At 56.9% G+C, this 26,586-nt stretch overlaps 1 protein-coding gene across 2 annotated transcripts; it reads left to right on the top strand.

Moving 5' to 3' along the window:
- The first annotated feature begins 1,766 nt into the window (after positions 1-1,766).
- On the top strand, positions 1,767-25,668 carry LOC133627176 (bMERB domain-containing protein 1-like). 2 transcript variants are annotated; one of them, XM_062010880.1, is made up of 7 exons: positions 1,767-1,802; positions 12,469-12,589; positions 16,213-16,286; positions 22,533-22,647; positions 22,755-22,828; positions 23,474-23,629; positions 25,557-25,668. In XM_062010880.1, exons 2-6 carry the CDS (start codon positions 12,486-12,488, stop codon positions 23,590-23,592), a joined length of 486 nt encoding a protein of 161 aa, XP_061866864.1. In that variant the 5' UTR covers positions 1,767-1,802; positions 12,469-12,485; the 3' UTR covers positions 23,593-23,629; positions 25,557-25,668. The 2 variants fall into 2 exon arrangements, with proteins under 2 accessions (XP_061866864.1, XP_061866863.1); XM_062010879.1 differs by lacking the exon at positions 1,767-1,802 and adding an exon at positions 6,523-6,580.
- Positions 25,669-26,586: the final 918 nt, after the last annotated feature.

Here is a 26,586-nt window from a genome sequence, read left to right as displayed (position 1 = left end):
TGTTGGAGATGGGAAGTGCAAGGTTTTGCTCAGGTTTATGTCAGTTCCAGCAAGGACATTTCATATGGATTAGCTCAGCAATCTGTTTCATTGTGGAGAGGAGCAGCTAGAGGTGAGGATGCTGCAAGGTGCTGATGGTGGATGCTACAGTCTGGTGTCTCTCTGCAGGGGCTGATCTTCCAGACCCATCCCTTGCATTTCCTTGTCTCTCTCTTGCCCACTGGTACCTTCTTTTATTGCATTGCCTGTTGGCTTCCAGCAGCATCGCTGCCAGCCAGGTGGGAGGACAGTAGGGTGGCAGGAGAGGCCCAGGCCTGGCCCTCACCCCTCTGCTGCCACTGCCATCACCCCTGCTGCTCTCCAGCCCAGGGATTTTGTGTGGCACTTCCCAAAAGGTGCTGGAGGATGTCCCCTCCTTAAGGAGGGGTGTCCCAGAGCCCAGCCTCACCCTTGCCTTGGGCCTGTGTGCTTGCACAAAGCCAAGGTGGGGACATCAGTGCTACATCCCAGCAGAGAACTGGGTCCTGGCAGATGAAGTGTGTCCCAGCTGAGCGTTTTGGGGAAGGTGATGGGGCAGTGTGTGTCTCCATGGAGGACTGCAGGCATGAAACCTCTGTGGAGTAAGTGCTTCTGGTATCAGGGAGTGAGAAGTGTAAACCAATCCTCACTCCTCCCTCACCTTCCCTGCACGAGTTTGCTGAGACAGGCCTTCAAGATGGTAGGACTGGTCCTTGCTGTGTCTGCAGGAGAGTCTCCCCAAGGGAGGAGAGAGGATTGCTGAGAGCCTGTTGCTGTGGTTGCTGCCAAAGTGCTACCTTCTCACCTTTGATTTTCAGACCAACATGTACCTCTCATAGCTCTGTCTCCTTAGGAAACAGGACTAGAAGCACCAGAACACATGGCAAGCTGCTTTGGGGCACAAACACCACCACGGCTGATGTTCACAGCAGCCCTCCAACACTTGATGCCAGGACAGCCCTGTGGCCTTGGCATTCTGGGAGAGGCTGCGAGGCAGAGCTGTGACAAAGGCCAGTGGCTGCTGCAAGCAGCAAGCCCAGGCTCTGAGGACTCAAGTTATTTCCTCAGGTCGAGCTCATGTTGGAGAGAAAGCTGTGCAGTTTAAACAGTGTCGTGTGACAGAACAGTCTGGCCATGTATTTCACCAGACTGACCCATGGCTTCTTTCCTTGCAGCTGCAGGGCACACCTGTGGATGTTCTGTGAGACCTGAGCTGTGAAGGCTGAATTACAGAATCCCAGCATGGTGGGGGCTGGAAGGGCCCTGCAGAGCTCATCCAGCCCCTGCTCCAGCAGGTTCCCTCCATCAGGGGCACAGCAACGTGTCCAGGTGGGGTTGGAAACCTCCTGAGAAGGAGCCTCCACACCCTCCCTGGGCAGCCTGTGCCAGGGCTCCCTCACCTCAGCACCAAAGGACTTGCTCCTCTGTGCCACTGGAGCTGTTTGTGTTCCAGCTTTAAGTCCTTTACCCCTGGTGCAGAGCAGAGCATCACCCCATCCCCCTGCCACCCACCCTTTAGGTACTCCCAAGTGCTAATGAGGCCTGGCCCCATGCTCTGACCCCCCCCAGCTCTGCAAGGCGCGATCAGGCTCCCGCAGCAGCCCCTCACTGCCCCCAGCTCCGCCGGCGTTCCGCACGCGGGTCCGTGCGGGGGTGGCGCGGGGGCGCGCGGTTGCGGTGCGGCCGCCAGGGGGCGCCGCGGGCGTGGCGGGAGCGGCGGCGCCGGGCGATGGAGCGCGGCGGGACCCCCCCCCGGCACGCGCCGCAGCCCCCGCGCTGCCCGGGTGAGCCACGGCGGGACGGGACGGGACACGGCACGGCACGGGACGGGACTGGGGCTGGGGCTGGGGCGGGGGGAACGGCCGGTTCGGACACCGCGGGGACCCCCGCGGCCGCCGCCATGGGGAGCGGGGCAGGAGCGATGCGGAGAGAGTGGCGGGAAGGGGGAGATGAAGGACGGAGAGAAAGGAGCCGGGGGAAGGAGGAAAGGAGAGGTGGAAGGAGGGAAGGAGAGGTGGAAGGAGGGAAGGAGAGGTGGAAGGAGGGAAGGAGCCGGGGGAAGGAGGGAAGGAGAGGTGGAAGGAGGGAAGGAGAGGTGGAAGGAGGGAAGGAGCCGGGGGAAGGAGGGAAGGAGCCGGGGGAAGGAGAGGTGGAAGGAGGGAAGGAGAGGTGGAAGGAGAGGTGGAAGGAGGGAAGGAGAGGTGGAAAGAGGGAAGGAGAGGTGGAAGGAGGGAAGGAGAGGTGGAAGGAGGGAAGGAGAGGTGGAAGGAGGGAAGGAGCCGGGGGAAGGAGGGAAGGAGCCGGGGGAAGGAGAGGTGGAAGGAGGGAAGGAGAGGTGGAAGGAGAGGTGGAAGGAGGGAAGGAGAGGTGGAAAGAGGGAAGGAGAGGTGGAAGGAGGGAAGGAGAGGTGGAAAGAGGGAAGGAGAGGTGGAAGGAGGGAAGGAGAGGTGGAAGGAGGGAAGGAGAGGTGGAAGGAGGGCTGCCGCCCGCCAGCCGGCCGATGCTGCCGGGCAGCGCTCGGACCGCGGTGCTGCCGTGCCCGGCTGTGCCCGGCTCTGGGCATGGCTGTGTCCGGGAGACCGGGGTGCCCGTTCCGCTCTTCGCCTCCCTGACCGGTTCCTCCGGTACCAAACGGGGTGGGCAGAGGGCACTGACCAGGGAGATTGTCCTGGGCAGAGTCGCCGACCTTAAGGTAGGAGGAAGGGGCCCGATGCTGGGCTGAGGGCAGCATGCTGGGGAGGGGAGGCTCCTGCAGCCCCTCTGCGTGACATCCCTCCATCCCTTTCCTCACCCTTCTCTGCCCCCAGCCCCTTGCACCCAGCGGGATGGTGACAGGCAGCTGAAAAGACAGGGAAGGAGGGACAGAGCAAACTCCAGCATTGTGCTTGGTACTATCGTGTGTGGGTGCTGCCCAGGATGCTGCTCAGCTCCTTGGTGAGCTGCCTGAAGTTTTAGTTGTTCTCCTTTTGTGCCTTTCAGCATGACAATGTCTACTCCTAACCTCCCCTGCCTGAGAAGTGGCGATGTGGAGACCCTGCCCTTGGTGGGTCAGAGCACTCCCATCACCTGGATCCTCTGCTCCCAGCAGCTGGGTGACAGGGTGGTCCAGGGAAGAGTCAAACACTTCCTGGGCTCAGGGGGCTGAGGGGCTGGGCTCAGGGGGCTGGGTGTCCTTTTGGGTTCCTGCAAACAGGGCTGTGGTGGTTTAATGCTGCTCTGTAAACTCCCAGCTCCTGGGGACCCTTGTGATGGGCAGGAACATAGAGATGGTCATTTTTCTTTTGGATTCTGGTCTGCTGTTTGCTGTCATGCCAGGGAATCTCAGGACAACCTGTGAAACACCGAGCTCATGTAGCCTCTTGCTGTGCTTGTGCTGAGGAGGTGACCCAGGGGAGTGTGCACACAGCAAGGGTTCTACACCCATGCTGATACCCTCCCCCCCATAAGTCATCTCAAGGTGCTTCACCCATGAACTCTCATCTTTTTTTATGGCTACTGTGGCCCCAAAGGTGCTGGCTGCAACAAACAGGCACAGACACCTCCCTGGCTGCATTGAGCCAAGGCTGCACCTTTCTCCAGGGTTTACTCGAGGGTCACTGGCAGGGAAGTGGTGCTGTGGTTTGCAGGCTGCCAGGTGCTGTGATCCCACCCATCCTGAGCATGACTCTGCCCTCTGGGACTGGTGAGCTTATCTTGGGCAGTGCTGAGGGCTTGTGTCCCTCCTGGCAGGGAGGTGGGTGGTGGGGATGGCACCCCTCTGATAAGGCTCCCTGGAGCTGAGCAGCAGGTTCCCATCACTCTCATTATCGAGTGAAGCAAGGGCTGGTTTGGACAGGCTGAATGCCCCCTGCCCCTGCTGCTTTCTGTGGCTGAGGAAAGCACATGGCTGAGTTCAAGGCCTCTTGGGATGGAGCCCAAGCTCTTTAGCTGTGACCTGCTCTGCAGGGGCCCATCAATCAATCCTCCAACTTTAATCATGCAGCAAATTGCTCGAAACTCAGCCCTGTGCTGGCTGCTGCTGTGACTCATCTCAGGCTCGCTGCTGGCTGGCTAAATGTTTTCACCAAAGCCATATGGAGTGGAAGTCTCTGGCTATTATACTCCTCATTAGTGATACTTGCTTCCCCTGGGCCATGTGTGACGATTAGAGCATCTCCAAGCTTAAATCAAAGTTGTCTCTCCCTTCCTTGGCTGAAATGGTGCCAGTCAGGGCTCCTTTGGCTCAGGCAGCATGGGGTTGATTTCTGTGTCTGACTGTGCTGTTGTGTGTGCAGCCACATGAGCAAACAGACCCCTGGGCAGCACATGGGCATCATCCCTCCCCATCCCCAAAGGCAGACTCAGGACTGTGAGCTTGGTCACTGCTTTAATAAACATCCCTGCCTCAGGCCCTTGCTGGTGGCAGGCACTTAGGGAGGGTGTAAGAAGCCCATTCTCAGCAATGGCAAAACCACTTCCAGTGAGATCTTCTGCCCAACTGTTTGCTTGCAGGATGTGCTGAGTTTGAATCCCCTGTGAGCTCCAAGTGTCTGGACCTGCCATGTGTGGCTGCTGTATGGTGTCTCTGCCATCACAGGGAGCACAGAGCCCTTTGGGAAGAGCTGTCATCTGGTCCACGTGTAGCTCCTGGGGTTTGGGAGCTCAGCACCACCTTGCCTGGAGGAAGCATCTTCTGAACTGGCAGGGAAGATCCATGCACACCCCAGTAGGTTGTTCCAGACCAATTTCATTGCATGGAATTTGGACCAGGAGGAGGATCTGGAGATACTGAGTTCAACTCAAAGCAGGTTGAGTAGGTCAGGTTGCCCACAGCCTTGTCCAGGAGGTATTCTGGAGCACAGACCTCTCTGATCCCTGTTCCAAGTGTCTGAACAATCCTTCAGCCTGCTTCTCTCAGCCTCTCCTTGCCCAAACTGCCCACTGGAGGTGTTGAGCCTGGAGAAGAGGAGGCTGAGGGGAGCCAGGAGCCCTCTCTGACACTCCCTGACAGGAGGCTGCAGTGAGATGGGGGTTGGTCTCTGCTCCCAGGTGACAAGTGACAGGACAAGAGGAAACGGGCTCAAGCTGCCCCAGGGGAGGTTGAGGCTGGAGCTGGGGCAGAACTGTTTCCCTGAGAGGGGTGTGAGCCCCTGTGCCAGGCTGCCCAGGGAGCTGGGGGAGTGCCCAGCCATGGAGGGATCCCAGAGGCGTGGAGCTGAGGTGCTGAGGGCTGTGGGTCAGTGCTGGGCTGGGCAGGGTGAGGGCAGGGCTGGGACTGCAGCAGCTTCAGGGGCTTTTCCAACTGAAATGATTCTGTGCTTCTCTGGCTCAGGCAGTATCTGCCTGCAAACAAACACCCATGGTACATCCACGTGCACTGTCCTGTGTGGTGGTACCTGTGTGCCCGTGGCAGAGATCCTGCCTGGCCCTGCCACAGCAGCTCAGTGGTGCTGGGGGTGGGTGCAACAAAATATCCCAGGCTCTTGCTGGGATGGTGAGCTGTGGGGTGGCAGAGCAGCAGGATGCTTTGGACAAGGGACCTCAGAATCCTGGTGCTCTAGCAACCACACTCCAGTCCCCTAGCAACTGCATCCCTGTACAGCAGCAACCACAGTCCAATCCCCTTAGCAACCCCCTTCAGGCCCCTGGAAACAAGGCTGAGGGAAGGTTTCTGTGCAAATATGTAGCAGAGCTGATGGAGGGCAGTGCATCCAACCCCACAGTCCCAGCCATGCATTCAGCAGTGTGTTCTGAGCAGGTGCTGGCTCCTGAGAGCAGGAATTCAGCGTGCTGGCATTAGTTGGACAGGGCCATGGGAAGGGATAGATGCCTCTGTGGATCCTTCATGACTTTCTAAGCCAGAAGCAGGAAAAAACTGTTCTCCAAATCAATCACACTCATACAGAGCACTCCTATTTCTGCTGATAAACCACCTTTGCAAGCAGCCCTGGAAACATGCCTCACTGTGGAAATGATTTCTCAAGCACTTTTCCATGCTGAGCAGAGGAGCAGTGGGTGCAGAGGCTTTTGTCTGTGCCTTAATGCTGATCTCTTTGTGCCCTGTAACCCTCAGCACGGGTCTGGGCCCTGTTTGGGATGTCCAAACCACACACTCCAGCTCTGGTGTCTCTGACATTTCTCAGTTGCCTGGAAAATCCTGCTCCTGAAGCTGGTACTCCTTGGCTGTGCTTCCCCTTCTCCCTGCACAGGGGAAGTCCCAGGGCTGCAGGAAAGCAAAGCCTCAGAGGTAAAGATTCAAAGGAAGCAGAATTTGCCCCTGAAGTTTGTGACTTTAATGTTTTTCTCACAACCTGGCTTTGCTGTAGCTGCTGAGCCCCCTCTCCCCAGCCCATGTGTTGTGTGCATCACAGCAGAACCACATTAGCCCATGTCTGATAAATGTGCAGCTGCAAGTCAGTGATAACAAGCTCAATGATAACAAGCTCACAAGTGGTGTGTCTCAGAGCCAGACCAGGCTGGGAGGTGGGAGCTGAGCAGGGAGCAAGACCTCAGCTACCCCCATAAAACAGGGCAGGAGCTGCTGTGCTCTGTGTGGATCAGCACAGCATCCTCGTGGGCATTGGTGTGTCTTGTGCACAGCAGTGGGGCATCAGAGGGATACTGGGTGTGAATCAGAGAGAGGAGAGGCAGAGCTGATGATCTTTGGCTGTGAGGCTCTTGCCTCTTGCTCTGAGCAAGTGGAGTTCCCTTTCCCTGCCTCAGTTTCCTCCAGGGATTATAGAAGTGATGCTCAGAGGGTGAGGAAGCTGAACTGGCCTGTTGGGTGCTGTGGGGGTTTTTCCCTCAGTGAGCTGGGAAGGATGGAACTTCACCTCCCTGGCTCCTTAGCTCTGTGCTATATGAGCCCAGCATTTGTTCCTGGCATGTACTAGAGGAAGATGCACACACAGGCTCATGTCTGGGCTGGAGAGGCCTGAGGTTTATGTGGGTCTAGAAAGAGAAATTCCTGTCCTTCTCTCCAGCAGTTTTTAGCTCCCTTAGCATCCCCTTGTTCAGCAAGGGGGGAGGCTCCTGGAAATGTGATACTTTCCCAGCAGCACAGAGCCTGGCAGAGCAGTGGTGTGAGCAGTGTGCTGCACAGAGCCTGGCAGGGCAGTGGTGTGAGCAGGGTGTGCTGCACAGAGCCTGGCAGGGCAGTGGTGTGAGCAGGGTGTGCTGCACAGAGCCTGGCAGAGCAGTGGTGTGAGCAGAGTGTGCTGCACAGAGCCTGGCAGAGCAGTGGTGTGAGCAGTGTGCTGCACAGAGCCTGGCAGGGCAGTGGTGTGAGCAGGGTGTGCTGCACAGAGCCTGGCAGGGCAGTGGTGTGAGCAGGGTGTGCTGCACAGAGCCTGGCAGAGCAGTGGTGTGAGCAGTGTGCTGCACAGAGCCTGGCAGGGCAGTGGTGTGAGCAGGGTGTGCTGCACAGAGCCTGGCAGGGCAGTGGTGTGAGCAGGGTGTGCTGCACAGAGCCTGGCAGAGCAGTGGTGTGAGCAGTGTGCTGCACAGAGCCTGGCAGGGCAGTGGTGTGAGCAGTGTGCTGCACAGAGCCTGGCAGGGCAGTGGTGTGAGCAGTGTGCTGCACAGAGCCTGGCAGAGCAGTGGTGTGAGCAGTGTGCTGCACAGAGCCTGGCAGAGCAGTGGTGTGAGCAGTGTGCTGCACAGAGCCTGGCAGGGCAGTGGTGTGAGCAGTGTGCTGCACAGAGCCTGGCAGAGCAGTGGTGTGAGCAGGGCGTGCTGCACAGAGCCTGGCAGAGCAGTGGTGTGAGCAGGGTGTGCTGCACAGAGCCTGGCAGGGCAGTGGTGTGAGCAGTGTGCTGCACAGAGCCTGGCAGAGCAGTGGTGTGAGCAGGGCGTGCTGCACAGAGCCTGGCAGAGCAGTGGTGTGAGCAGGGTGTGCTGCACAGAGCCTGGCAGGGCAGTGGTGTGAGCAGTGTGCTGCACAGAGCCTGGCAGAGCAGTGGTGTGAGCAGTGTGCTGCACAGAGCATGGCAGAGCAGTGGTGTGAGCAGAGTGTGCTGCACAGAGCCTGGCAGAGCAGTGGTGTGAGCAGTGTGCTGCACAGAGCCTGGCAGAGCAGTGGTGTGAGCAGGGCGTGCTGCACAGAGCCTGGCAGAGCAGTGGTGAGAGCAGGGTGTGCTGCACAGAGCCTGGCAGAGCAGTGGTGTGAGCAGTGTGCTGCACAGAGCCTGGCAGGGCAGTGGTGTGAGCAGTGTGCTGCACAGAGCCTGGCAGAGCAGTGGTGTGAGCAGGGCGTGCTGCACAGAGCCTGGCAGAGCAGTGGTGAGAGCAGGGTGTGCTGCACAGAGCCTGGCAGAGCAGTGGTGTGAGCAGGGTGTGCTGTACAGAGCCTGGCAGGGCAGTGGTGTGAGCAGGGTGTGCTGCACAGAGCCTGGCAGGGCAGTGGTGTGAGCAGGGTGCTGCACAGAGCCTGGCAGAGCAGTGGTGTGAGCAGAGTGTGCTGCACAGAGCCTGGCAGAGCAGTGGTGTGAGCAGTGTGCTGCACAGAGCCTGGCAGAGCAGTGGTGTGAGCAGGGTGTGCTGTACAGAGCCTGGCAGAGCAGTGGTGAGAGCAGTGTGCTGCACAGAGCCTGGCAGAGCAGTGGTGTGAGCAGTGTGCTGCACAGAGCCTGGCAGGGCAGTGGTGTGAGCAGGGTGTGCTGCACAGAGCCTGGCAGAGCAGTGGTGTGAGCAGAGTGTGCTGCACAGAGCCTGGCAGAGCAGTGGTGTGAGCAGTGTGCTGCACAGAGCCTGGCAGAGCAGTGGTGTGAGCAGGGTGCTGCACAGAGCCTGGCAGGGCAGTGGTGTGAGCAGGGTGTGCTGCACAGAGCCTGGCAGAGCAGTGGTGTGAGCAGTGTGCTGCACAGAGCCTGGCAGAGCAGTGGTGTGAGCAGTGTGCTGCACAGAGCCTGGCAGAGCAGTGGTGTGAGCAGGGTGTGCTGCACAGAGCCTGGCAGAGCAGTGGTGTGAGCAGTGTGCTGCACAGAGCCTGGCAGAGCAGTGGTGTGAGCAGTGTGCTGCACAGAGCCTGGCAGAGCAGTGGTGTGAGCAGTGTGCTGCACAGAGCCTGGCAGAGCAGTGGTGTGAGTAGGGTGTGCTGCACAGAGCCTGGCAGAGCAGTGGTGTGAGCAGTGTGCTGCACAGAGCCTGGCAGGGCAGTGGTGTGAGCAGAGTGTGCTGTACAGAGCCTGGCAGAGCAGTGGTGTGAGCAGGGTGTGCTGCACAGAGCCTGGCAGGGCAGTGGTGTGAGCAGGGTGTGCTGCACAGAGCCTGGCAGAGCAGTGGTGTGAGCAGTGTGCTGCACAGAGCCTGGCAGAGCAGTGGTGTGAGCAGTGTGCTGCACAGAGCCTGGCAGAGCAGTGGTGTGAGCAGTGTGCTGTACAGAGCCTGGCAGGGCAGTGGTGTGAGCAGTGTGCTGCACAGAGCCTGGCAGAGCAGTGGTGTGAGCAGTGTGCTGTACAGAGCCTGGCAGGGCAGTGGTGTGAGCAGTGTGCTGCACAGAGCCTGGCAGAGCAGTGGTGTGAGCAGTGTGCTGTACAGAGCCTGGCAGGGCAGTGGTGTGAGCAAGGTGCTGCACAGAGCCTGGCAGGGCAGTGGTGTGAGCAGTGTGCTGCACAGAGCCTGGCAGAGCAGTGGTGTGAGCAGTGTGCTGTACAGAGCCTGGCAGGGCAGTGGTGTGAGCAAGGTGCTGCACAGAGCCTGGCAGGGCAGTGGTGTGAGCAGTGTGCTGCACAGAGCCTGGCAGAGCAGTGGTGTGAGCAGTGTGCTGCACAGAGCCTGGCAGAGCAGTGGTGTGAGCAGGGCGTGCTGCACAGAGCCTGGCAGAGCAGTGGTGTGAGCAGTGTGCTGTACAGAGCCTGGCAGGGCAGTGGTGTGAGCAGTGTGCTGCACAGAGCCTGGCAGAGCAGTGGTGTGAGCAGTGTGCTGTACAGAGCCTGGCAGGGCAGTGGTGTGAGCAAGGTGCTGCACAGAGCCTGGCAGGGCAGTGGTGTGAGCAGTGTGCTGCACAGAGCCTGGCAGGGCAGTGGTGTGAGCAAGGTGCTGCACAGAGCCTGGCAGGGCAGTGGTGTGAGCAGTGTGCTGCACAGAGCCTGGCAGGGCAGTGGTGTGAGCAGTGTGCTGCACAGAGCCTGGCAGGGCAGTGGTGTGAGCAAGGTGCTGCACAGAGCCTGGCAGGGCAGTGGTGTGAGCAAGGTGCTGCACAGAGCCTGGCAGGGCAGTGGTGTGAGCAGGGTGTGCTGCACAGAGCCTGGCAGGGCAGTGGTGTGAGCAGGGTGTGCTGCACAGAGCCTGGCAGAGCAGTGGTGTGAGCAGGGCGTGCTGCACAGAGCCTGGCAGAGCAGTGGTGTGAGCAGTGTGCTGCACAGAGCCTGGCAGGGCAGTGGTGTGAGCAGGGTGTGCTGCACAGAGCCTGGCAGAGCAGTGGTGTGAGCAGGGTGTGCTGCACAGAGCCTGGCAGAGCAGTGGTGTGAGCAGTGTGCTGCACAGAGCCTGGCAGAGCAGTGGTGTGAGCAGAGTGTGCTGCACAGAGCCTGGCAGGGCAGTGGTGTGAGCAGTGTGCTGCACAGAGCCTGGCAGAGCAGTGGTGTGAGCAGGGTGCTGCACAGAGCCTGGCAGAGCAGTGGTGTGAGCAGTGTGCTGCACAGAGCCTGGCAGAGCAGTGGTGAGAGCAGAGTGTGCTGCACAGAGCCTGGCAGAGCAGTGGTGAGAGCAGAGTGTGCTGCACAGAGCCTGGCAGAGCAGTGGTGAGAGCAGGGTGTGCTGCACAGAGCCTGGCAGGGCAGTGGTGTGAGCAGGGTGTGCTGCACAGAGCCTGGCAGAGCAGTGGTGTGAGCAGTGTGCTGCACAGAGCCTGGCAGAGCAGTGGTGTGAGCAGGGTGCTGCACAGAGCCTGGCAGGGCAGTGGTGTGAGCAGTGTGCTGCACAGAGCCTGGCAGAGCAGTGGTGTGAGCAGGGTGTGCTGCACAGAGCCTGGCAGAGCAGTGGTGTGAGCAGGGTGCTGCACAGAGCCTGGCAGGGCAGTGGTGTGAGCAGTGTGCTGCACAGAGCCTGGCAGGGCAGTGGTGTGAGCAGGGTGTGCTGCACAGAGCCTGGCAGAGCAGTGGTGTGAGCAGGGTGTGCTGCACAGAGCCTGGCAGAGCAGTGGTGTGAGCAGGGTGCTGCACAGAGCCTGGCAGGGCAGTGGTGTGAGCAGGGTGCTGCACAGAGCCTGGCAGAGCAGTGGTGTGAGCAGAGTGTGCTGCACAGAGCCTGGCAGGGCAGTGGTGTGAGCAGTGTGCTGCACAGAGCCTGGCAGAGCAGTGGTGTGAGCAGGGTGTGCTGCACAGAGCCTGGCAGAGCAGTGGTGTGAGCAGTGTGCTGCACAGAGCCTGGCAGAGCAGTGGTGTGAGCAGTTTGCTGCACAGAGCATGGCAGAGCAGTGGTGTGAGCAGGGTGAGCTGTACAGAGCCTGGCAGAGCAGTGGTGTGAGCAGAGTGTGCAGCACAGCCAGCACAAACAAGGGAGCTCATCTGTGTTCCTAAAGCTCAAGAGAGCTGCAGGCTCAGCCAAGGTGGCCAGCTGGCCTCACAGGGCTCCTTCCTGCAGATACTTGGTGCCTGTTGTGTGTGAGTTTGAGGCTCTGCTGGTGTGGATGCAAACACAGCCCAGAGCAGAGCTGCTCCAGTGCTCAGCCTCACCTAAAGCACAAAGGCAAACCACAGTTGCTGACAGCTCAGTGCCCCTTGGGCCACCACTTGTGACAGTACCCAGCAGAGTGGCAAGGACTAGCAGGTCCAGGGCAGGGACTGTCCCCTGTGCTGGGCACTGTGAGGCTGCAGCTCCAGGGCTGTGTCAGTGCTGGGCCCCTCACTCACTGCCACAGGGACACTGAGGGGCTGCAGCGTGGCCAGAGCCGGGCACAGAGCTGGGGAAGGGGCTGGAGCACAAGGGGCTGGGCAGGGGCTGAGGGAATGGGGGTGTTGAGCCTGGAGAAGAGGAGGCTGAGGGCAGCCAGGAGCCCTCTCTGACACTCCCTGACAGGAGGCTGCAGGGAGCTGGGGGTCAGGCTCTGCTCTCCAATGACAGGACAAGAGGAAAGGGGCTCAGGGTGCCCCAGGGGAGGTTGAGGCTGGAGCTGAGGCAGAACTGTTTCCCTGAGAGGGGTGTGAGCCCTGTGCCAGGCTGCCCAGGGAGCTGGGGCAGTGCCCAGCCCTGCAGGGATCCCAAAGCCCTGGGGCTGAGGTGCTGAGGCTGTGGGTCAGTGCTGGGCTGGGCAGGGTGAGGGCAGGGCTGGGACTGCAGCAGCTTCAAGGGCTTTGCCAACCAAAATGATTCTGTGATTACAGGTCTGGGAGCAAGTGTAAAGCTGTGCATGTGCTTAGTGGTTATGCTGGTGTGGTGTTTGCAGAAGGGTCCTGGTGACAGCACTGTGCCTCCTGCTCTCCTCAGTGCCCATTTGCCACCTGACTGCCATGGCTTCTGTTTCATTTGCAGAGGATGAGGTTGTCTCCATGGCTGACTCCACCACCACCATCGATGACATCGAAGGGGAGCTCTTCAAGATCGAGCGGCTCCGGGAGATGCTGGTCAGGAGGGAGTCAGAGCTGCGCTACATGTGAGTACCTGCCCCTCCTGGTGCTGCCCCCCATTCCCAGGGACACCACAAGGTTTTGTGCCTGCTGATGCCACACAGATCATCCCCAGGGATGGGCAGAGCCAAGGCCACCTCATTCCACCTCGTTTTCCACCAGCCTTCCCCACCACTTGCCCTTCCCCTTGGAAGAGGCTTGAACAGGTCCCTCTTACAGAGTTGCCACTGATGCTGTGATGATTTGACCCAGCCTGCTGCCATGCAGATAGACTTTATGGAATGAACTTAACTCCATCAAACATTTCCAGGTCCCAGAGCCCTGTTTTCCCTGTGAGTCCATACTCTTCCTCAGCCTGTGGCTCTCGGACTGTGCTTGGGAAGGGATCTGAGGTTTGGTGGCTCATCGCTGCTATCTGGAGATTCACAGGTCTGTGGGTGTTGAACAGCCACACCACCACAGTTTACTGTCCTCATATTGAAGGATTCTGTATCCCCCCAAGCTTCTCCTTTCTTCCTCCATCCTCCTGGCTGCTGGGGTGGGACCCACTGGGGTTGGCTCAGCACTAGGAGCTGATGTCCAACTCCACACCACATCCCGCTCTCCACTTCCAGCCTTTGCAGCCAGGTGAGGAGGGAAAAGGTTTCTTCAGGCTCCATTTCAGTCATGAAAGCAGCTTTTGAGTGAAAATCTGCAGGCCTTTCACAGTTAAGGCAAACAGCCACTGTGTTGCAGTGCTGCTAACCAGCACTCAGGGTGATAACAGACATGCTCCCTGGGTAGCTCAGGAGATTTGATGGCTTGGGAGGTAAAAGGACTGACCAGGATTCATGATCTGTGTTGACTGAGCTTTTTAATACCACTAAATTGCTGTAGTCAGCCCAATCCTGATATCCCATGCTGTCAGCTCAACAGAAAGCAAAGATCACATTTACTGGGCTGCAGCCCTTGATGTCTGCTCCCTGTGTCTGGTCCCCACTGGTCCCAGCTCTCCAGGGACCACCAAAGCCTGGAGAGGCCCATGTAAATCTGCTGTCTGGGGAAGCTGTGGGCTGGACTATGGGTCAGAGGCTCAGCTTTGGAGTGACAGCCTCTCTGAGGCACAGTTCCCCATGAACATGTTGTTGAAGAGGATTTCTGGAGATCATAAAGTGTATTTCTTAAATGCTTTCCATGGCAACCAGTGCCTCAGTCTCACAGGTGCTGTCAAAACTCACATCTCTTGCTTCTTCCCATCTCTTTGTTTGCTTCCTTGGCTTGCACTTGGAAATTACCTACAGGAATCACGTACCAGGGTGGCCATGGCTGCAGAAGTGATCACTTGGAAGTTTAGGAAGGGCAGGATTCTGTGTCTGAGTGGTTTGGAGCTGCTGTGGGCAACTGGGACATCGACTCTGTGGCTCTCAGCTAAAGCCAAGGGCTTCCCTGGGCATTGCTGCTGGGGAAGAGGGATCCCAGGCCTGGGTTCTGCAGGGCAGAGTTTACAAGGATGAGGATTTGAGGCTGCAGGGGCTTTTATTTTTCCCCAATGGGGATAAAATATGTTTTTCATGATGCTGGAGTGTGGGGCTGTGGAGATGGATGTCTCCATTGCTGTGCAGCCAAGCAGGGGAGTGACCCATCTGATCACTTGGTAGTGATCACGTTTTCCTTCGTGGTGGACATGTCCAACGAAGCTGTTCCAACATTTCTGAGATGTCTATGCTCTGGAAGGTGACAGAACTCACAGTTATTTCCCCTTGTATAGGGCAGACAGAGAGATCTGCAATCCCTGTGGGTGTCCATCTGTGCTCCTGGGGCAGGCAGGTTCCTGTGGCTGCAGCTGAGGCTGCAGGGAGTTTTATCACCAGTGGCAGAAGGAATCTCAGCCCCAGCAGCAGCCTTCTGGGTGCTTCTCTTTGCAATCTCTTCCCTGTGTTATTGAAATGAGGATTTTTGATGTTGCCTGTTTGTTATTCTCACCATTTCCCACAGATTTAAGCTCCAATCTCATGTCAGTACCATTTCAGTTACCATTTCACCATTTCCTTTCACTTTAAGAAGTGGATCTCTGCCACTCAGCTTGGTGCCCATGTGTCCCATGCAGATCTCCCCACTGGTGAGTCTCCTCACACAAGCTCAGGGCTCAGCACCACAGGACTATGAGCAGGTAATGAAAGGACACTCAGATGCTCCTGCTCTCCACATGCAGCTCCCAGACCTTGGCATTGATGGACCTGCCCATAACTATGCAAACAAATGAAGACACTCAGGTAGTGCAAAAACTGACAGAGCCAAGAGGAGATCTTCTTCTCCTCTGCCTGAGATGATCTCCTGCAGCAGCATCTCACATGGTCCCTCTTCATCAGTCTGTCTGTTTTCTCTTCCCTCACTTCTGGTGTCCTCAATCACAGCTGACAAAGTGGCATCTTCAAGTGGCTCCAGCAAACAGCTCATCCCAGGAAGAGTGGGTGTGGTGAGTCAGGGGAAGGACCAGCAGGACCACTGGAGATGCACACAAGGCTTTTAGTGACTTGTATTTCAAAAGGGACCAAAGGCACATCCAGTGAAGGTGGCAGCAGCTCATGAATTGATCATGGATTATCTGCAGACATAGAAGCCAGGAGGGCTTTGAGGAAAGATCCCTAAAGGGCAAAGCAAGGAGGTCTCTAAAGCCAGGGGATGCTGGCATGGGAGCTCAGGAGGGAGGGGAGCACAGCCCACAGAGGCAGCACAGGGGGGCATTGGAATTGTGGCTTGTCTTCTGTGCAGTCACATCCTCAGGGGAGATTCTTGAGGATGGCTTGATTCATGCTGGAGAGAAGTCTCTATCTGCTCTTGAAGTTTCCCTCACCATGGGCAGTGCATAAAGCTCTTCAAACTGAAGCACTGGTGCCCATCATGGCCAGGCACCACCTTTCCTCAGCCATGCCCAGGCAGGGCCCTGGCAAGGGCACAGGCATGTGATTATCTGAAACAGACCAATAAATAGTGTCAAGGCTTCTCTGGCAGCCCCAGAGAGCAGCACCTGAGGCAGCACACCCATGGAGGGGCTGAGTGGCTGCTTCTGAGGCAGCATCAAAGTGCCTCCAGCACCGACTTGGCCACATGTCCCCATCTGCAGCTGCCATGGCCATTGGGGTTGAGCCCCTCCTGCTGGGGATTCTGCTGCTGGGCTGTGCCTTGACACACAGATGGTTTCATTGCCTCCTTTTCTGCTGAAATGACCTGCAGAGTTTGCACATTCCCCCCTGACTCTGTTGTGTTTCATTCCTCTACCTGGCTGTAGTTGTGCAGGACAGAGATGCCAGCTCCTGGCTGGCAGCAGCTTCCTTTTGGGCTTGGATTTTGCTGTTTGGGGATTCTTCTTTTGGGAAAAGGAGAAACACAGATGCTGTTGTATGCTGGATGTGCCAGGTTTTAATGAGGCTTCATTGTCATTAGAGTGAGGAAACCTCTTCCCTGCCAACAAGCAGTGACACAACCCACGTAGCTCCCACAATGGCTCTGAGATGAATTGGGCTGCTATTTCCCATGGCAAGGGAGGTAAATCTGTGCTCCCTGCTCTGGGCATTGAGGGCATTGCCTTCCAGGGTTGGTTGGATGGTGCTCTGGAGATTTGGAACCTTTTCTCTCCCAGTCTTCAGCAGTTTCCTTTGTGTCTCTGCAGGATGGATGACATTCAGCTTTGTAAAGAAATCAGCCGCCTGAAACAGGAGCTGCAAACCCTCATAGCTCTTCCAGGTAAGGCTTTGGAAAGCTTCAGAGCTGCATCCTGCCACTGCAACCTGCAGAAAGGTTTCCATGAGATGCAAGAAGCTCTTGGACATCTCCCAGCCCAGTATGCTCCCAGAGACACTGCTACTGCAGACAGCATCGAGTAATGTGGCTCCATGGCTCTGACCTGAGGTCTTTCTTGGGAGCTTTGCTGCTTGCAGTACTGCCAGGGGCTCTTTGTCCAGGTCTGGGCTGAAGGACAGAGGAAACAGAGCAGGAGAAACAACATGAGTCCTTTGAGAAAGAGCATCAATCTGGCATAGGAGATCAGGAGCTGAGCGAGGTGGTGGTGAGTGCTGACACGGTGGGACCTGCCCTGTACACTGAGGAGGATCCCCAAAGGAGCTGAGAGGACAAGTGGGGACATTGTCAGACCATGGAGCAGCCCCTTTGCAGGCAGCAGGAGGAGAGGTAGTGAATTCTGGCTGTGGCCCTGTCAGAACTGTGTGTCAGTGGTGGGGCAGATGGCAGGAGCTGCCAGGGGAAGATCCCTGCTTGCAGCCAGGGTGGGATGGGTGCTAGGGCGATGTCATGCCAAAGGGACGTGGCAATGTCCCTGGTTTAGCTGAATTCATCATTCAGGATGTTCAAAGGCAAACAGTCCATGGCAAAAGGTGTGATAAATGTGTGAGGGGAGAAGCAAAACAGAACCAGCTGTCCCCTCTAGCTGGGAAACAGGGCAGGACAGGGAATGCAAGGATAAATGCCCTTCATCTGCACACTGGGCTGAGATGCAGAAGGCTGAGCACCCTGAGGGAAAGCCAAACTGGGGAGGAACCTCCTGCACCCACCCAGGGGAACCTGTGTGTGTGAGTCAGCCCCTGCTCTGCCTCTACACCAACGCAGCAGCCTGGGGAAGGAGCAGCAGGAGCTGGAGCTGTGGGTGTGGACGTGGGGCTACGACCTCCCTGCGCTCACAGAGCCTTGGTGGCACAGCTGCCATGGCTGCACACGGCCAGGGAGGGTTCTGGGTTGTTTAGGAAGGACAGGCTGGCAAGGCAAGGAGGGGGAGTTGCTGTCTATGTGAGGGAGCAGTTGATGTACTGAGTGTACTGAGCTGTGCCTGGGTGGGGATGAGGAGAGAGGAGAGTGCTTATGGGCAAAGATTAATGGGCAGGGCATGGCAAGTGATGCTGTTGTAGGAGTTTGCTACAGGCCACCTGAGCAGGAGGATGTGGATGAGGCCTTCTACAAACAGCTGGGAGCTGCCTCACAGTCCCTGGTCCTCATGGGGGACTCCAACCACCCTGATATTTGCTGGGAACCCCACACAGCCAAGCACATGCAGTCCAGGAGCTTCCTGCAGATGGTTGATGACAAATTCCTGTCGCAGATGATGGAGGAACCAACGATGAGGCGTGTGCTGCTGGACCTGGGGCTGATGGATAGAGAGAGCCTGGTGGGGGATGTGGAGGTTGGAGGCAACCTTGGCTGCAGTGACCATGAGATGGTAGAGTTCAGGATCCTGTGTGGAAGAGGCAGGACACAAAGCAGGACTGTGTCCCTGGATTTCAGGCCAGCCAACTTTGGCCTCTTCAAAGATCTACTTGGATGGATCTCATGGGATATGACTCTAGATGGTAGAAGTGCCCATGAGAGCTGGTCAGTCTTCAAGCAGCACTTCCTCCAAGCCCAGGATCAGAGTGTCCCAATGGGCAAGAAAGGAGGAAAAGGAGGTAGGAGGCCTCCATGGATGAGCAAGGATCTGCTGGGACAACTCAGGCAGAGTCAGCCATCTATGAGAGGTGGAAACAGGGGCTGGCTTCTTGGGACGAGTACAGGAACATTGCCAGGGCATGCAGGGGTGCAGCTAGGAAGGCCAGAGCCCTTCTAGAATTAAATGTAGCCAGGGATGTTAAGCACAGCAATGAGGCATTTGTCAAGTCCATCAGCAGCAGAAGGATGGTGAGGGGCAATGTGACCCCGCTGCTGAACACAGAGGGTGCCCTGGTGTCTGAGGATGCAGAGAAGGCTGAAGTACTGAATGTCTTCTTTGCTTCAGTCTTTGCAGCCAAGGCTGACCCTCGGGAAGCCCAATCCAGCAGGGATAACAGGATGGCCAGGACAGCAGGGGACTTGCCCTGGGTGGAAGAGGAAGAGGTTAAAGACTTGTTGGCCAAGCTTAAGGCTCATAAGTCAATGGGTGCTGATGGGATGCTGAGGGAGCTGCTGCTGTGGTTGCTAAGCCTCTCTCCATCATTTTTGAACAACCATGGAGCACAGGCGAGGTTCCTGAGGGCTGGAGCAAGGCCAATGTCACTGCAGGCTGCAACAAGGGCAGGAAGGACGACCCAGGAAACTCCAGGCCGGTCAGCCTCACCTCCATCCCTGGAAAGGTGATGGAACAACTCATCCTGAATGTTATCACTGAACATATGAAGGGAAAGGTGGTTATCAGGGAGAGTCAACATGGCTTCACCAAGGGGAAATCCTGTCTGAGCAACCTGATGCCTTCTATGAGTGCAGAACCGGCTGGCTGGATGAGGGGAGAGCAGAGCATGTCATCTACCCTGACTTCAGCAAGGCTTTTGACACTGTCTCCCACAACATCCTCATCAGAAAGCTCAGGCACTGTGGCTGGGATGAGTGGAGGTGAGGTGGATGGAGAGCTGCTGAATGACAGAGCCCAGAGGGTGTTGAGCAATGGCACAGAGTGGAGCTGGAGGCCTGTGGCCAGTGGAGTTCCACAGGGATGGGTTCTGGGGCCAGTCTGGTTCAACATCTTCATCAACCATCTGGATGAGGGGACAGAGGGACCCTCAGCAAGTTCCCTGCTGGCACCAAACTGGGAGCACTGGCTGATTCCCCAGAGGCTGAGCTGCCATTCAGCGGGATCTCGACTGACTGGAGAGTTGGGCACAGAGGAACCTGCTGAGGTTCAACAAGGACAAGGGCAGAGTCCTGCAGCTGGGGAGGAACACCCCCTGCACCAGCACAGGCTGGGGGTGACCTGCTGGAGAGCAGCTCCAGGAGAGAGACCTGGCAGTGCTGGTTGATAATAAGCTAAATATGAGCCAGCAACGTGCCCTCGTGGGCAAGAAGCCAATGGCAGCCTGGGGGCATCAAGGAGAGTGTGGGCAGCAGGTCAAGGAAGGTTCTCCTTCCCCTCTGCTCTGCCCTGCTGAGGCCTCATCTGGAGTCCTGTGTCCAGTTCTGGGCTCCCCAGCTCCAGAGGGACAGGGAACTGCTGCAGAGAGGCCAGTGCAGGGACACCAAGATGATCAGGGGACTGGAGCATCTTCCTTCTGAGGAAACGCTGTGGGACCTGGGGCTGTTTAGTCTGGAGAAGAGGAGACTGAGGGGGGATCTGGTGGGTGTCAGGAGGTTGGGGCAGCATTTTTTTCAATGGTATCTAGCAACAGGACAAGGGGTGATGGGATGAAGGTGGAACACAAAAAGTTCCATTTAAACATAAGGACAAACTGTGTCAGTGTTTGAGTGAGGGAGCCCTGGCCCAGGCTGCCCAGGGAGGGTGTGGAGGCTCCTTCCTTGGAGGGTTCAAGACCCACCTGGGCACGTTCCTGTGTGACCTGATCTATGGGAGCTGCTTCTGCAGGGGATTGGACTCTGGATGAGCTCTAAAGGTCCCTTCCAACCCCCACCATGCTGTGATTCTCCCAGGACATCCTCACTCATCCTCCAGTAAGAGCCTGATGTGTGTTTTCTGAAGCAGATGGAGACATATCTCTGCTCATTTGTACCCCCCCAAGCATTAAGGTTTGGCCCCCAGTTATTTCCACCACCAGTTTCTCTCTGAAGATGCTTCACTCACTGACACCAATGAGTGTGGAGCAAGGGCTGTGCCTGCAGAGGAGGGACCAGCTGGGCACAGCTGTTTGGCAGCTCAGCTCATCAGTTCTGTACCCAAGGTCATCTCAAAGCCAAGAGTGGCAAGAAACCTTGACTCTTGCTAATGGCATAGCGTGGCTGTGCTGTGACTCTGCAGCACTCAGAGCCCAGCTGCTGCTTTAATGTGCAGGGCTTGGCTACTTTAATGCAACCTGACTGTGACCAGGGGGAGGTTCAGACAGGGGAGGGGAGGATTTTGCTGTTGAAACAGGAGCTGCTTGCAAACTGTAGACCCAAATCTCATGTGGGCTTTTAATTTAAACAGCTCTACTTCATGAAACAGGGATTGACCTAAATGATGGCTCAGGACCAGAGATAAACTTGGCCTTTTCTGAAGCTGGAGAAATGTGGTTGGCTTTCCTTCATCTGCTTTGATCTTTCCCTTTCAGCATTCCCAGACTCAGATGAGAGCAGAAATGTTCCTTGCATTGGGGATATTCTTTTTGTCTTCTTTTTATAACTTGCCTCAAATCAAGATGTGCTGGAAAAATCCTGCAAATCAGTGGCCTTGAGACTGTGGCAGCACATCATCCCTAAGCATGGGCACTGAACTTGGGTTCAGCTGCAGATTCACACACATCAGTGCTTACTCAGAGCTCAGCCAGACCCTTGGCTTGAAACCTCCCCACACCACAGTGGCTGTAATGACTCAGAGAGCAGTCACCATGGGCTCTGACATCAGCAGGTTTATGCAGTGACCCTCTTAACTCTTTGTGCTGTGCAGATTGCTGATTAACACCAGCCAGGTGGTGTGACTGTGTACAGCCTGTTGTTTGTGTGGCACTCACATGGCACTAGGGAGGGCTCCTATTCCCATCAGCTGCTCCTATTCCAGCTGCTGCTGCAGAGTGCCCACAGCCAGGTCACTTTGTGCTTGAGGAGCAGTAGCTGTGGTCCAGACCTCAGCCCAGATCAGTTTTCTCTGCTGGGAAGCTTGAGCTTGCTCCCCACACAAGACCACAGCTGGAGAAACCTTTGTTTGCTGGGGATGTTTGTAACAACATGATGATGATGAGGAGCTGCCCCTGCTCAGAGCTCTGCAGCAGTGCCTCTGGTAGATATACAGCAGGCTTCAAAGTGCCAATCAATAGAGGGTTTAGGTGCCTGCTGAGACCCCATCTGCAGGGTTTGCTCCATGCTGTGAGTTTTGCTGCATTTGTATTTAGCTGGAGATTGATCCATCCTGTGTTAGATTGATTTTAGAGCTGGCTGCTGAAGTCAGAAATGGTGCTAAAGAGCTGCAGCACAGACAGTCGTCGTTTCCACCTCAGGTAGCTCTCCAGTTATCCTTGACCTTAGCCCCACTTCTGTCATCCCCACATACCCCACTTGCCAGTTTATGTAGGAGGTGGTTTCATAGTGATGGGACAGTTTCCCAGGTCTTCACTAAATCACTGCCCAAAGATCTGTGGCCTGAGTGGGTTCCATCCTGCTCCGGGTAGGTGAGGTGGAGACTTTAGGTGCCAACCAAGGCTAAAGCAACATCCAAACAGTGTGGCCAGAGCTGGGCACAGAGCTGGGGAAGGGGCTGGAGCACAAGGGGCTGGGGAGGGGCTGAGGGAATGGGGGTGTTGAGCCTGGGGAAGAGGAGCCTGAGGGGAGACAGGAGCCCTCTCTGACACTCCCTGACAGGAGGCTGCAGGGAGCTGGGGGTCAGGCTCTGCTCCCAAATAGTGACAGGACAAGAGGAAAGGGGCTGGAGTTGCCCCAGGGGAGGTTGAGGCTGGAGCTGAGGCAGAACTGTTTCCCTGAGAGGGGTGTCAGCCCCTGTGCCAGGCTGCCCAGGGAGCTGGGGCAGTGCCCAGCCCTGGAGGGATCCCAAAGCCGTGGGGCTGAGGTGCTGAGGCTGTGGGTCAGTGCTGGGCTGGGCAGGGTGAGGGCAGGGCTGGGACTGCAGCAGCTTCAAGGGCTTTAACAATCAAAATGATTCTGTTGTTCTAAACACATCCTGGCTGAAAGACAACATCTGAGTGACCCTCCTGAGCCTGCTGACCCAGCCCCTTCAGCAGTGCAGGCAGAAGGCCCCAGAGGAGCTGTCATCATCTCTCCCCAGAGGTCAGCTTGTCCAGGGGCCCTTGAGCTCCCAGTTGCATCTTGCAGTGCTCAGCTCCTTGACAATTTTGGAGAGAAGCTAAAAATTCAAAGTTTGACGCCAGCAGACCTGTCTCCTCCCAGCCAGGGCGGTTTGGGATGAAGTGGCTGCTTATTTAGCAGCCTGTATCTGGATCCAGGTGCTACTTTGGGTTGGCTTTTACCCTCCACTCCCATATCTTGCTCCCAGGTTGATCAGAGGCAAACCACCTTGGCCTTGGCATGGTTGGGATGGCCAGTGTTGGGGTGTTAAATGTGTTCCCTGTGCTGCAGAGAATGAGAAATCCAACGAGGAGAAGCAGAGGGAAGAGGAGCTGGTGCAGCAGATCCACAAGCTGGTGGAAACCCGGGATTTCCTGGTGGATGATGTGGAGTTTGAGAGGCTCAGGTAGGTGGGTGCTGTCTGTTCCTTGGGCTGAGGACAGTCTGTCCTCTGATCTGCTCCTGGCTGCCTGCTACTCCTTTCCTGAGTGCTAACCAGTCTGTTTGTCACAGGGAAAGGGAAGAAGACAAGGAGATGGCAGAGTTCCTGCAAAGTAAGCTCTCCAAAAGCTACCTCCAGAAAGCAAGTAGGTGGCTGATGACTAGTATTCCTTGCATTGAACCTCCCTGGCAGTTTCTCCCCTTTCCCACCTGCTCTGGCTCCAGGGTTTTGTTGCTCTGCATGGGGCTGGCTCATGGAGGCCATCAGTTGCTGGAGGCGAGTGTGGGCAAATGGCAACTGGGGGATGCTGGTGCTTGAGATCATGCTGTGGGAACATCCCTAGCTGGTACAGATGTTATGCTTCCATTTCTCTTCTGGCATTTCCCAGCCTCCATGTCCTCTGAAGATGAATAGGTGTCCTTTTATGCTTGATGTACTTCCTCTGACCCTTTCCAACTCCTGCTATTTCATCACACCATTACCTAAGGCCACAAGTTGTGGTGTCCATCCAGTCCTGCCATCTCCACAGCCTCTGGTGGCCACTCACCCTGTGCTTCCATCATCCCTGGGAGAACACCTCTCTGGTGCAGTGGGAGGCTTTTCCAGCCTGGGGTCCCTCTGCCTAGTCCTGCCAAGAAGCACATGTGGTGATGTGCCTCCTGGATGCCAGAACTCACACCAAGCTGTGGGTCTCAGGAGGGACAGCACCTTAGCCCTGAAGGGTGCTGTAAGAAGCAGCAATGGGTCTGTGCCCTTACCACTTGGCAGCTACTGTTTCCTCTTCCTGCAGCTCCTGTCAAAGAGAAGAAAATGACTTCCAGAGGGCAGCAAACCTCAGCACCATACGTGACCAAGACAGGTCTGACCCTGCTGAAGGAGTGCTGTGGCTTCACCTGCTCCATCATGTAGGCCAGTCCCCAGCTCCTGGGCACAGGACATGCTCATGGTAGGGTACACATCCTGGGGAGCTGGGCTGGGGATGAGGGACACAGCTCCTGGGGCTGCAGGTGCCCAGCAGCATGGAGCCCTGCCCTGGAGGGGCTGCAGAGACCTGAGAGAGGGGCTGAAGAGTTGGCTGGGAGGAGGACAAGGAGAGGGAGGGAGTTAGGGTTAGGGTGGTGGGTGAAGGGAAAGAGGTGAGAGCAGGGAGGAATAGGGCCAGACATGCTGCAGGTAGCGTGTCCCAAGCACCAAGACATCTACTTGTGAGCACATCCAGGGAGCTGCACGTCAAATGTACCACTGCTGTGCACAGCTGGTGCTTATGGAGTTCCACCACTAGTGCTTTTGTCTTCTTGCAATATAATGAGTTCTTGTAGGAAGAGCTTTTTCCCTGAGAGGGGTGTGAGCCCTGTGCCAGGCTGCCCAGGGAGCTGGGGCAGTGCCCAGCCCTGCAGGGATCCCAAAGCCCTGGGGCTGAGGTGCTGAGGGGTCAGTGCTGGGCTGGGCAGGGTGAGGGCAGGGCTGGGACTGCAGCAGCTTCAGGGGCTTCTCTAACTAAAATGGTTCTGTGGTTCCTGGAAGAGCTAGGAAGCCATCAGGCCTTTCTGTCCTCGAGGGTCCTTAATCTGCCCTCTTACCTGCCTTCTCTTGCCTGCTCCTCTTCAGCAGGTTGCAGTGGCATCTGCTGACAGCCACAGGTGCCCAAACATACAGTGATGTGCCCATTAATTTAAAACCAGTCTCCTGAGGGCCAGGCTGTGCCAGCTCTGGCCCCCTCTTGCACCTGGGGCAATGGGGCACTCCCTGTCCATCTGCCAGTGGTTCAGCACACAAACTCATCCTGAATATTGTTGCTCTGTCCAAGTCTCAGGGAGCAACAGACCCATGGAGAGGTGCTTCTTGCCAGTGCAGCCCGGAATGGGCTTCCCCACCTTATCCCAGAGGAGGCTGAAATGAAGGAGGCTCACAGAGGGGGGTGGCTGAAGGAGGTGGCTCTCCCTGAGCTGACAGACCCAGCTCCCTGCAGCCTCCTGTCAGGGAGTGTCAGAGAGGGCTCCCATCTGCCCTCAGCCTCCTCTTCTCCAGGCTCAACACCCCCATTCCCTCAGCCCCTCCCCAGCCCCTTGTGCTCCAGCCCCTTCCCCAGCTCTGTGCCCGGCTCTGGCCACGCTGCAGCCCCTCAGTGTCCCTGTGGCAGTGAGTGAGGGGCCCAGCACTGACACAGCCCTGGAGCTGCAGCCTCCCCAGGGCCCTGCACAGGGGACAGTCCCTGCCCTGCTCCTGCTGCCACCCCACTGCTGATCCCAGCCAGGCTGCCCTTTGCTTCTTGCCCCCCTGGGCACGCTGCTGGCTCCTGTTCAGCCGCTGGCACCAACCCCCCCAGGCCCTTTCCCTGCAGCAGTTTCCAGCCCCTCTGCCCCAGCCTGGAGCTGCCTGGGCTTGGGGTGGCTCAAGGGCAGGATCTGGCACTTGGTGAGATGAAGTTTTGACTATAAGGATGTTTCTGAATACAATTGAAGTGTAATCCTGCACTTCAGCATCACAGATCTGAGTCCAGACCTTAGAGCTGGTCACAGGGCAGCTGGCAAGGAGGTGGAATCACCCATTCACTGGGGTCTCACCATCCTCCTTGCCTGGGCTTCACCCAGTATGATGAGCATGGCCACAGCTGAGTGCCAGGTCCCAGCTGACAGCAGTACTGTGTAAGAGCAAGGTGATGGCAATGGAGGTCCAGTGTGTTGTTGTGTCTGTGGGAGGATGCATCTCACCCTTAATATTGCTGGAGTCTTCCATTGTGGCAGGCAGCCTGACACCTGAGAGTGTGTCTCATTGGCATTAGACCCTCCATGAAGCAGGGCTGGCTCTCCAGCTGTTGGAGAATGAAAGCATCATGATTGCAACCCATGGTCTCCTATCTCTTGCCTTCCCAGGTCTTCAGCCAGAGTCCACAACCAGCTCTCCTTGGAGAGTTCCAACCTCCTGTCACTGTTCATGCTTCCCCCTGCAGCACCACCACCCAGGAGGCTTCCCAAGCAGGTTGGTGTGAGCTGGAATGATGGCCTGTGTCCCTGGGGCCATGCCAACCCCTCCATGACATCAACAAACAGCAGCAGCAGCACGTGAGGCCACGGCCAAGGGGACTGGTGCAGTCCTTCACCTGCACAGAGATATCCAGAAAACACTGAGAGCAAATGCTTGGAGAACATTGTGCTTCACCATCCCAGGCATGCTGTAGCCACAGATGATGCCTCATCCTTTAGCCTTGCACCACCTTGTGAGTCTGGCTGGTTCCTGAGGACTCTTGGTAGGGAATGGCACTGCTCTGGGGTTTGCATTGGGTTTTATTGCAGGGATGCTCTGTGGCTCTGGGAAGTGCTGAGCCAAGTGTGAGGGGCAGTGCCCAGAGCTGCCTGAATGAAGGGCTAATGCTGAAGTTACCACCTGAGCACAGACCTGCTGTGCTGAACTACAGGCAGGTGAGTTGCTTTCCCCACCTCACTATTATGGGATTCAGTTTTCAATGCCAAGAGAAAGGAGGAAAATAGAGCAAAAAATAGAAGGGATTAAATTCAGAACAGGGCAACATGCAGATGGAAATGGAAACCAAACAGGAGACTGAAAAAGTGGCAGGGGAAGGTGGAGACACTGCCAAGGCACTCAGTCCTAACCTCTGGTGCCCCAGTCAGAGCCCCTGGGCCTGGTGCCACGAGCTGGACATAAAGTCCTGTGCAAAAGACTCATGGCATCCTGAGGTCTCAGTTCCTGGTGTCTCTTCTGAGCATCCCCTTGTGTTGAGGTGGCACTGCCAGAGCTGCTAACACCCATGCCAGCAGGACAAGGGCCCCTGACCCCTGTTATGGGGTTATGTTAAGGGCCCCTGGCTGTTATGGCTTCACTGGGCATCCTGGGTGGTCACCCATTTGGTGGCAACCCATGAGCTCTGGCTGCCAAAGTGCTGAT

The sequence above is a fragment of the Colius striatus genome, chromosome 18 (assembly GCF_028858725.1).
Source record: "Colius striatus isolate bColStr4 chromosome 18, bColStr4.1.hap1, whole genome shotgun sequence".
Taxonomy (NCBI): Eukaryota; Metazoa; Chordata; class Aves; order Coliiformes; family Coliidae; genus Colius; species Colius striatus.
This window is presented reverse-complemented; position numbering and strand designations above follow the sequence as displayed.